Raw genomic sequence first — 12,600 nt, 5'->3', positions numbered from 1 at the left:
CAGTAAATAAATGTTTCGAAGTAGACATATAAATAAAAACAATTTTAAAATTTTGGCACACATTAAAATGTTTTAAAGTAGGTATACTTAAATTCAGAAGTCCTTGTAGGTAGTTTTTTATGCAACTTTTAACAACAAAATTAAAGCCTCGTAATAATAATTAATAAGAAAATAATAATTCAACCAACTCACTAATACAGTGAGATTTGTAAATATTTTTTTGTAGAATGCAAATTGCGTGACCCCGTTTATAGATGGTCGCAAATAAACGAGAAACGATTCCAACCGAAAGTTAAACATCATTAAAACAATGTTTGCTTGTGAATTGTGATCCGTCATACTCAATCTATCAAATTTTTGCTTAACTTTATTTAAACTACGAATATTTATACAGATATATTTATATTTATCTTTATAAAAAAGTCCAAAACGATGTATAAAACTAACCAAAGAGGTGACGAAATAATGTAATCATCAAGAACATAGTAAAACACAATTTTATCGTTGTTAATACCTATAGATATTAGTTGAATATTTTAAAATCTGAATGTTATTTTGTTTTTATTTTATACTTTTTTTAAATATATTATATAAAACGTATTTTGAAAAACTTAATACTAGTTAATAGTTAAAATAATACTTTTCACGTGGTTTATATTAATACTTTTATAGTAAATACTCGAATAATTGATATCGATGGATGACCGTCCGAAAATTAATTTATTATTAAATTAAAATATATTTAATTTATAATTCAATTTTACTGATTGTAAAATGGCATAATTATTTTAACAATAAAAATTCTCATTGTTTCATTATCTCTTAATTTAGATTCTCTTGTTAATAGACATAAATATGTTGATATTTGTTTTTCGCTCAAATTAGTAAATTGTTTATGATATCTTGTTCTGAATTATTACAGTCGTTTAACTTTCATATGCCTCAATATCAATTGCGTTATTGTCTCACTTTGAAATTCCATTTGATCGTATATTGTATGGTTACAATAATTCTCTTGACAGTATAGCCAGAGAATATAATGCATTGATAAAATTTGATTTATTTAACATGAGAGATTTATATCCATCCTATATTATGTAATAAAATATGAAATCATAAAAATGTACGAACTTTTAATACGACAAAGCAACAATATACCAAATTTCGATGGGGGGAAGGGTATAAACTCTAACCCCCATGGCTACCACCTTGCATCAAAACCTTATTTTTCTGTCAATTAATGTTTATTTATATAATATACAATTTGACTGTTAAGTATAATATTAATATTATAGACAATAGTATCTAGGTTATTTTTATACTCTTTTAATATTCTTAAAACTATTTATTAACTACTGTTTGTTCAATCATTATTTGTATTATTTTAATAATAATGTTAATAGTTTTGTATTAATGTTAAGATTATATTAGCACACTGTACTTGAACCCCATGGCCGTTTATTCAAATAAACAAATAAAATCACTATGTCTCCATGGGAGGGAGAATTGTCTATCGGTTGAGAACCACTGAATTAGAACATTATATAAGTGCAAAAATATTGCTCCCAAACTTTAAGTATTTACAAAAATCACGCTTACATTTACCAAAATGTGTGGTTTTGTGTACGTTTCCTTCAAAACCTGAAAATAATTATACATTTTAAGGTTGGCAAGGTTTTAAATGAACAGTAGTCAATATTAATTTTTTTAACATATAAATGTGTATTTTATACATATATGATCACATATTTTTTAGAATTCTTCTTTCATTAGTTTTAATTCAGAGATAGAAAACCATAAAGTTACTTTATAAATAAAACATATCATGTAAATATAACAAAAAAACAAAACAAAACAAACCAATAAGATACGCTAGATTATGCAAAATATAATTTTGAATTCTGTTTTTTAAATTTTGCTCCAGGGGTTATGTCGTTACGAAACATATTTATTGGTGAGCTATTTATGCAAACAATCCATAAAAATATGCAAACTAGATTTTAATAGTACAAGTTTAGTTTCGTTTATTTTAACCGCTGACATCACTTCGGAACTTTTTCATACGTTTTCAGCAAATAAAGGTATTTTTATCGTGCAAATGAATATCGGAGGTATTAAATGATGTATACCTAACTGGGCTAACTGAATAAGTAAAACGCAAACATATAGTAATCTCATATTGAGCCAAAAGCGACTTATTAGTATACATATTAGTTATTTAAAAAATAATATTATATAAATCATGAGATATAAAACGGAATAGTAAATTATAATGTCGTTGGAATAATTATTTTTTGACCACCTACCGTCACATAATAATACCTAGAATCAATAACTTATTTTTTACTTTCTTTAGCAATGGTTTTTAATCAGTGTACCAAGAACGTCCTTGAAATCTATTTAATTTATAGTTTTATAATATAAATATGTGTTTTATACTTTGTATAAATTGGTGTATTTTGAACACATTGTAGGAGATGAAGTAAGAAGATTGAAAACCACTTAATCACTGCTATAGGCATTTTGTAAAGATATATTTTTAGTTTTTGCAGTGAAGGCGATTTCAAAATAAACATAATATACAGTTAATTAATTTGATATATCATTATCATATTATATAATTATTTTAGATTTAATCACATCTTATTTTTTTAAAAAACAAAGAAGTTTTGAAAATGTCTACTAATTCAAAATGTAATAATATATAATTTGAATTTAATATAATATCTAAAAAACACTTTTCGATACTTATTTTGATTAAAAAAACTGACTTGTGTGGAAATTTATATACTCTCGAATATTATTGATCTAAGTTTCGACGACTTCGCGTGCAGTTTAAACCAAATGTAAAAGGGTTGGTAGATAGATAGTAATAACCTATTAGTGAGTAACTGCACAGCTGTTGATTTTAACTTTTACACAACTATAATTTGAAGTAACCTCGTCTATATAGTTGATGAAGTTAATAATTATATATATTGTAAAAGTGCAAGGGTTTCGAAAGGCACACCTTATTATATTGTTGTTTGTAATGATGGTTCTGATGGTACCAATACAAAAATTTTTTTTCCAGTATTAATGGAGTGTCATTGCTAAAACATGCATTTTAAATATGCAACCTATATTCATGCGTAAGTATCTATGTAATAATAAACATATATTAGGTACCTTTTATTTTAATTTAGCGCACAAATCACAAATTTCAAACTATGTGTAAGTATTCAAAATTCATAAAAAGTGTTAATAACTATCGTCAATACATAGAAGCATTTCTAGGGTGATTCTTGACAAGTCTTGCAAGGGCCAAGGGGGAAGAGAAAAACGAAACTATTTCGTATGTACAATTCTATAGTATATATGTACCTCACTTTTTTTTATGGATAGTTAATGAGAAGTAATTTTATGTGCTGTTTACCTATTTAGTATTTATAGCTTATGTATGAAATAATTTATATTCAAAATAAATATTTTATTTTTTAATGACTATGACAACTATTAGAGTCAATACGTATTTACATATTTGCACAGGACATGTGTGGCCCGGGGAATAATATAATACACAGACTAATGACAAAGTACTTTATTGGAAATAATCGAATTCGGTTATGAATTTTATTTTACGAGTCAAATCTGAATATAAAGTCGATCAATCGTAGCCCAGCGCCACAGTAGCAGTATATTTATTTGGTATACAGTATACGGATGATAATGTACGTTAAAAAAAATGAATACCTAATAATGTTATTATCTTATTAAATAAATTTTAACTCTGTAAAAATAACAATGTGTAAGCAGTCATAAAGACATATTAGTAAATATTATGAGTGCAAATTGTTATTTTACATTGTTATATACCTACTATATAGTAATACGCGTTTACGGATACTGAGAAAATAACTTCAGCATTACGCACATATTATAGATAAAATATAATATTGAAATATGTACATGGGTTACATGAGTTTGTTTTTGAAATATTAATTATATTATGCGAATCTACGAGTGAAACGTAATTTTTATAAGAAAAATAAGTAGGTACTATAATACGAGTTTATTTTCACTAGAGATTACAGGGGCGTACAGGACATAAACTGTAATGGCCTTATACATTTGTAGCACTACGCGCATATCGTAAAATATGACGCGCACCTATTGTTACAATACGAGATGAAGAAGGTACGTCATAAAAACGAAAGGGCAAAGAAGAAAATCGATAACTCGAAAAAATATAATCACTCACATATAAAACATATTTATTTATTATTTTATAAACTCATGATACATGTAGTGCGTGTTTATAAAAAGTTCGATAATTTAATCTTTAGTCATTTGATATAGACATGGCAACATAAACCATTATTATATTTTATGTAAATTATATCACTTGTACACCGCGTTCGTATATTGTATAGATTATTATCTGCTTAATTATTATTTATTATTATAATATGTACTTATACTTAAGTAGGTAGGCATTTACTAATTCCAATGATTTAAAGATCATCATTTAGTTTTATAACAGTATTAAAAACAGAACTTACCCATATTATAATATATAGATACTTAATTGTTAACGTTTATAAAATGGACGATGTGGAGGTGTGAATAAAATAATAATTACACATTCCTATCTAGTGTTTCGTAACAAAGATTGTAACTATGATTTATACTTGGTTCTAATTATATAATATTATATAGACAATCGAGATAATTTTTGAATATATTAATAATATATTGATGAAATATAAAGTGTACGATAATGTGTTTGATAACATAAGTTTATATTTTGCTATCGCCACAAGACCATCCTTAAGAGGTAAAAAAAATCTCAAAATCTTAAATATTCAAAAATATGGTCTTTGTATATTTAAACATTTTTAAAATCAGATTTTAAATAACTTAATTTTGAAGAAAAAGGGAGGATTAGAGTCTTTAGTGAATCATTTTGTATAATGAATATATATTATTAAATTTACCAAAGAAGATGTTTAATTTGTGTGGGAAAATACGTTGATTTGTTCATAATATTAGGTATATTGGTTCATACATGTAATGCAATATGTTATGTTTAATTTATATATATACAATATACATACATTATTAAGTCATTAACATTTCTATAGGTAAATTAATGTGTATATTGTTTACGTAAATGAATCGCATTTATACTGAATATGTATCGACAATATTGTAGTAGACTTAGTAGAGTTACTAAAAATTTATCTTAAAAGGTTGTTATGACAAAATTTTTTAAAATGTGTTTTAATCTATATTATAATGTTTGGTATACAGGTTTTATGTATTTTAAATTTATTCAATAATCAACCACGACATGTTCATTGGTAGTCGAAACTCGCTCATTGACGAGTTATAATTTATAGTACCCGTAACCTTTAATAATATATAGATTGATTCACCAAGCACACTCAACCCCATTTTTTTTTAGAAATAATTTATTTAAACACTGATTTTTAGAATTTTTAAGTTTGTTCATTTAAGTATTATATTTTATCAATAATTTAGATTTTTGATTTTATTTAAAGAATGTTCTGTGGCGATATAGATTTATTTTTCTTCAGGCGTATACCAACCTTTTCTTTTTGTAAATTATTAAGCAAATTAAGTTTTTTTAAATATTGGTTTACCTACATTTTAATCCAAACAAATAGTTTTTGATTTATTAAAATGTTTATACTAAGGAAAATAGTCTTTAAGAATGGTTTAAAAAAATCTAGTATTTTTACAAACTATAAAACGTTGATGGATAAATATTTTCAAACCATTACAGCTATCGTCCTCCATTATCCATAGTAAATAAAGTTTTATAAATCATAACCTATTCATTAGAGTTCCTAACTAGGTACATCAATACTTTCAAAAAAGTAATCTTTTAAATATTTATAGAAAAAAGGGTAATTTTTATAAAAAAAAAAAAGCTGGTATAGCCATAGAAACTCTATAAATACTAAATAGTATAAAATCTAGGAAAATATTTGAAAAATAGTCATTATACAGTTATACCCATTATATAATAGGTATACTCTAAAATTCCAAAAATTAAAGTTTGAATTAACTCATGGTTAAATTATAAATGAGGGCAATTATGCTTGGTAAATCATCCTATAAATAAATATTATAATACGTCAATGAGCTGCTATAAAATGGCGAGGTTGAAAATACCAAAATTACTTTAAAATGTCAAATCTACGTATTCATTTTTTTAAAAATACCTATTACTTATTAGGATTATTTTTTTTGTAACTTTATTATTATTACTAATATTTGGCGTTATTAAAAATTTCAAACTGACATGAAGACAACTATAATAGTTGCTCGGGGAATATACACGAGGAAATATCACGAAATAGCATATTTTTGAATTTTATGAAGGACATATTTAGTGATATTATATAATATAGGTATACCTAACGATATATATTTATATTATATATTGTTATAGTAATTAACTAACAGGCAAAAAATTCTAAAACAATATGTATAGCTTATCTACGAGTATGTTGTGATGTCCACGAACAAGTGTAGTAAAATAGTAAGGTTTCAAATATTTTGAAAATTTCATTGTGTATAGAAAAATAATAATATTATGAACACTGCGATGTTTCAAGTTTTTAAGATTATTACTTTTTGAATTAAAACAAAAATAAGTGTAACTATTATACTTGTGTAAGCAACCAATTTCGTACAAATTTAAACTACAGATGATCATAAAAAAATGTTTTCGGAATTACACTCAACTTTTTTGTTTTATTAATCATAAATACATCACTTACTAGTTTATTTCACGTATTTCACATATAGAAGGGACATTTCTGGCCATAAGATGATTATGGATTGTGTATGTATGTCCTATTCGGAGTTAGTTTATAATGGTTTCTTCTCTCCTGCTGAGGCCGGGGTTTCGCCAAAAGTAAACATTATTTTTTATAGTGTTTTATTTAGTTTTTTGTTTTTGAGTCCCAAAAACATTTATAATTTATAATTTATATATTTTTTGATTTAAATGACTTTAATAAATTATAAAGTATACTTACTACTTAGTGATACAGGCATACCATCTTTGTTCAGAATTGTCTTTCGTATAGAATTATATATCATTGAGTTCAAATTTAACACACCCATAAAAGTGATCCACTCAACACCTAATGTACAACAAAGCATTACCCATATACTTACCTTTTTATCTTAATGAATTATCTTACTTAGATGAAGATCCTACCAAGTTATTTTAAATTATGAATTACATAGTTTCGTGAGCTTGTTTTAATGCTGAGGTTTTTTTAACTTTTGAATGACTGCAAATTATATTTGAATATTAATAATTGATTTATGCAGATAATTTTTTCGTGACAAAACGTCAATCACTTAATTAATATTATGTGTATACCTATAATTTACAATATTATATTGTGTTGTTTAATATAAAATATAAAATAATTTAATCAATACATTAGTAATATTAATATAGTAGTAATACCTAATTTATAAAAATAACATAGCTATTATAGTGTCCATATAGGAATGACGCACTACTCTTGATACCTATTATTATTATAATTACTAGATGCCGTCCAATGGCGTGCTTAGGATTTTTCTACGGAAGGGAATGTTATCTTATAAGTTATATATTTTAAGTAATTAGTCACCATATGTTTCAGAAAATTTTGAGGCAGAAATAAATAATGGGTTTTTAAAAGCTGAACTGTATAATTGCAATTTAATATGATAATATCGAAAAAATTTTTTCTCTTATTCACTAGACCTATTCTAAAATGAAACTGTTCAATGTGTGTATTGATTCAGATTTCGACAACTCCACGTTTAGTTCAAACAAAAAGTGATAAGGTATAGAGATGGTAAATATTTGAGTAAGAATCGCACTGAATATTTGTTAATTTTAACTTTTAAGTCTTAACAACAATATTATTATTTGGAATAACCTCGTTGATCATATTTGTGAAATTAATTATATAGGTACTGTGAAAGTACATGGGTTGCAAAACGTGCACGACTGCTGATTGCCGTTAGGTATAATCGTATTTTTATAACTAATATTGGTATATAAATTTCATCGAAACATTTACTTTTTATGTATTTGGAACGCATCTATTTTAAACAGTTCGCACAAATATTCACACAGGTATTCTAGTTATTGGCTAGGTTTTAACATAACACACAAACGTGTTTGAAAAAAACGTATTTAAATTGTAAGCATTTATTTTGAATAATAAGGCTTATACATTTAAAGTTTAATTTCTCAAATAATACTTCTGTAAAACGTAGGATATTCTATTGAACATTGTGGAATGTTCTCAATGTCTATCACCAAAAGACTTTTACTTAGCGTTAAGTGGATTTCGCTTTATAGTTAAAAATCAAGTGGATTAAAATTATCGTATTATCAATAATCATATTATGATTAAAGACTTGAAATTAAATATTAATAGGTACGATTAAAAAGACTGGAGTACATTATAAATGTATTTATTTATTTATATAATATTTTAATTGAATAACATTGATTTATATATTTTCTATACAAGTATATAATAAATTAAAATAAATGACTATATACACTAAAATAATGATCTATGAATTATTATAAAGTTTATTATTATTAACACTATACACTAATATTATTACAATATTTTAATAGAAATATTCGAAACGAAAAGTACATTTCTCATATTTCATTGGCTGTAATAATATATATATCATCAATTTTACCATTATAGTATAATAGTGGTGTTGTAAATAAAACTCGTTTAACATTATTTAACGTTATATCATTTTAACTATGTACGGACGTACGGTATCTATCAGTTCCAAGGAATAAACTATACTTAGTAGAACATTTAAATATATAAATTCTTGATAAAAAAATCAAAAAACAACGTAACCACTAATTCAACAACAACATAATATTATGTTATATACTTATATAATAACCGACACGGAAGATTCGTAATAAACACCAGGTACGAACAGACAAAATAATTAGACATTATATTTTCTTTGTTTTAAATTCGTCATTTTGGTTCCAACAAAATATAGAATAATATTGACGTCGTGTATCTCAAACGGGTGAATGGAATGGCCGTCGAGACTCGTATAAATACGAGAATCATGAGCACGAGAATAGGAGAAGAGAGTTTATACGTGTAAAAAAATAATAAATACATCGAAATAAAGTATAAATTATATACTTAAAAACATATTATAACATATGAGCTAAAACAGATTTGATATTAACACGCGTCACTACAGATATAATAGGCTATCTGCACGAAACAACAATAATAATGAATAAAATGTGACGTCGGAAGTCGGAAGAATCTGTAAGAATCGAAACAAATATGGTTTGCCAATGGATAGCACCGTCGACATTTAATTGCGCGTATTGTATTCAGTATTTCATGATAATATATTATATTATCTACGTACAAACGAGGAACTATTTATAAGATAGCGATATGGTATGTACACGCTCGTGTCGATATAAGTATTGCGCAGGCAGTGACATCCTTTGAGGGGTTAGGTCTCATGTCTAAAACGGGTAGGTGTGTGATAATAAATTTAAAAATACAAAAAATATTTAACGATTTTGTTTCTTTGATGTCTTTAGTCTTTGTTTTACCTCTAGTATAAAAATTTTGTTCGGCACGTAATTGCACGCCTCTTGATTACCTATAGGTGAACATTATTTTCGTACGACGTACGGATACCTGCTTTGGCGTACGTGAATTTACGGAATTGACGGTCACCTAAATGATATATAGTGGAAAAAAATACAATGAAAAACGCGCATACTGATAGAATTTTCTATATCGTCAGTGATCATAATAAATATAGTGATGATTGATGGTCAACCAATCGGTTTAGAAATCGGTAATAAGAATATTTAATTATATATGATAAACAGTTGTTTACGAGTTAAGATTTATATCAATGGCGTTTTTTCAAGCCACCACCGACATAAGGTTATAACTCGCCTTGGATATGTAACTTTTGGAAAACTATATATAACTATACTATAACATCATTCTAGTAATCATCGATATCGTAAAGAAACGTACAACGAAATAATATATTACATTACACTGCACAAGTTAAAATCAGTTAATTCCCGTAATTTTTGGCAATCGGTTGATCTTCATCGCATCATATCTGTGAGCCATGGATTCTGGGGTTTACTTGAAATAATTTAACACGCTGGTCCAGGAAGAATAAGAAGAGAGTAAAATTAAAAATGCTTCTATACAACAGAATTATCTCTGTGACATATTAAATGATATTATAGTTAAACGAGGTACGAGTAATTAATAAAATATTGTAATATTATATTGCATGTACCTACAAGTAAATCAGTGGCATAATGTTCGATTCACATTTTTAGTGCTGTAAAATTTGTCTTGTTTTAATGGATTTTCAATATTGTACTTCTACCATCCATCGAGGGCCTATATATTTTTACCTCTGATCGATGAAAACGTTGTAAAAGAGTTGATCACTTTTTTTGAAAATATGTCCCACACAATACTGATGAACAAACATTCAAACGAAACCTGTAATTATGGTTATAATTGACATGCGTTAACAACTGTGACGATAACCATCTTATCATCGTAATATTGAAAATATAAAAGTATTTACATACTATTTTAATGCATACAACGACGTAGCACCTATATAATCTCGAATACTTTTGGTTTTCGTCGTACTTTTACGACATCCAAATTAAGCCACTGAGTATAATAATAACTATAAATTACACTAACCTCGTGTGTAATGTATATGCCTACGCGTCGGCTATTGCAAATATTATGTATACATAATTGTCGTATGTTATCATGCTTATATTATTAGAATATTAGAATCGTGTATTTGTATATTTGTTAACATTATATATAATATTAAGTGTGTATTATGGTTTGTCAGTGTGTGTGTGTGTGTGTGTGTGGTGTGTGTGTGTGTGTGTGGTGTGTGTGTGTACCTAAGTATATAAGTGTATATAAGTAATATTATATTATCGTAGAGAACGTGAGTGGCGACCTCGACACCGGTCAGTGGCGATGATGGTTCTTCTTGAGGAACGGAGTCACCAGCCACGTGGAGGCGCCGAACAGCAGTATGACGCCCATGCCGTGGAACACCGGCCGGTACGAGCCGATCGTCTCGAATATGTAACCGGCCACGGGCGGCCCGATGAGCTGCACGAGACCGTTGCAGAACAGCGATATGCCGTACGACGACGACAGCCGCTCCTCGCCCAGCATGTCGACCATTATGACGGCCGTGATGCCGACCACGACGCCGGAACCGAGCCCGAAAGCGGCGCACGCGCAACACATGGTCGGGTAGTCGTCGGCGAACGGCAGCGCGAACAGCGAGACGCCGGACAGGACGAGCCCGCCCAGGTAGTAGTACCGCTTGTCCAGCCGGATCCAGTCGGACAGCGTGCTGCCGCCCACCCGGCCGACCAGGTCGAGCACGGCCACCACGGACAGCAGATACTGCGAGCTGCTCTTGTCGTGGCCGATGCTGATGGCGTACGACGGCAGCAGGATGGCCGAGTTGGTGTACCCGATGGCCGTGGTGGCGTTCGACACGAGTATGACGATGAACAGCGGGTCGGAGAGCAGCTGCAACGCGCCGGCCACGGTCTTGCGGCGGCGGAACGACGTCCGTTCGCCGCCGCCGCCGTCCCGTTCCGTTCTCGCGGACGACACCGACGGCGACCGCTCGTGCCGCTTACCGCCGCCGCCGGACTTGTTGTTGTTCCGCTTGTTGTTGCTCCGCCGCCGCCGCCGCCGCCGTTGCTGTTGCTGCTTCTTTTTGGGCTGCGAGTCCTCGTACAGGCTGACCAATGTGCTGCCGTGGAACGGCGTGCTGACGTACCGCAGCGACGACAGCGACGACGAACCGTTCGCGCCGCCCCTGAACGCCGGCGCCTGCAGGTTGCAGTGTTGGTGCTGGTAGTGCAAGTTGTGGTGCTGCAGCTGCATGTGGTCGGTGGCCCCGCCGCTGGTGGTCCGCAACAGGCCGCAGCTGCTGAACGCCTGCAACGACTTGAGCGAATCGGTACCGCCGCCGCCGCAGTTGGCCGACTTGCTGTTGACCGCCGCGATGACCGCCACGCCGCCGCCGGCCAGCAGGTACCGGTCGTCCGTCGGCACTTTGACGCTGGACGCGTTCAGCTCGTTGACGATCACGTAACCGTTGAGGTTCTGCGCCAGCAACGACACCGTCTCCAGGTGCCGCCCGTCGTCGTCGTCGTCGTCGCCGCTACACCGGTGTAGTTCCGTCAAGCTTTTGCCCGCCGTCACCGAGTTCGCCGCCGCCGCGGCCACGGCCAGGGAAACCGACGACGCCGCCGCAGCCGCCGCGTCCGCTTCGCCCCCGCTGTCCAGCCCGTCGTCCCCGCACTCGCACTCGTCCACGTACCGCTTGACCATGTGTTGCTCGACCGGATGGTACAGCATCGCGCCCACCCACACGTTGAGCGTAAGGGCTCCGAGTATCAGCACCACATCCCTGCGCCACACACACACACGCACGCACACACACATACAGCACACATGT

At 31.0% G+C, this 12,600-nt stretch overlaps 1 protein-coding gene across 2 annotated transcripts in view; it reads right to left on the bottom strand.

Annotated features, from left to right (window-relative positions):
• Window positions 1-8,486: 8,486 nt before the first annotated feature.
• LOC114127997 (monocarboxylate transporter 12) overlaps window positions 8,487-12,600 on the bottom strand; it is a 28,064-nt gene continuing 23,950 nt past the window's right edge. For both annotated transcript variants that reach the window (XM_050201321.1, XM_050201322.1), the window contains one exon: window positions 8,487-12,552. In XM_050201321.1, the coding sequence (XP_050057278.1) occupies window positions 11,082-12,552 (1,471 nt within the window). In that variant the 3' untranslated portion in view covers window positions 8,487-11,081. The remainder of the gene's footprint in view (window positions 12,553-12,600) is intronic.

This window comes from Aphis gossypii, chromosome 1 (assembly GCF_020184175.1).
Source record: "Aphis gossypii isolate Hap1 chromosome 1, ASM2018417v2, whole genome shotgun sequence".
Lineage (NCBI taxonomy): Eukaryota > Metazoa > Arthropoda > Insecta > Hemiptera > Aphididae > Aphis > Aphis gossypii.
This window is presented reverse-complemented; position numbering and strand designations above follow the sequence as displayed.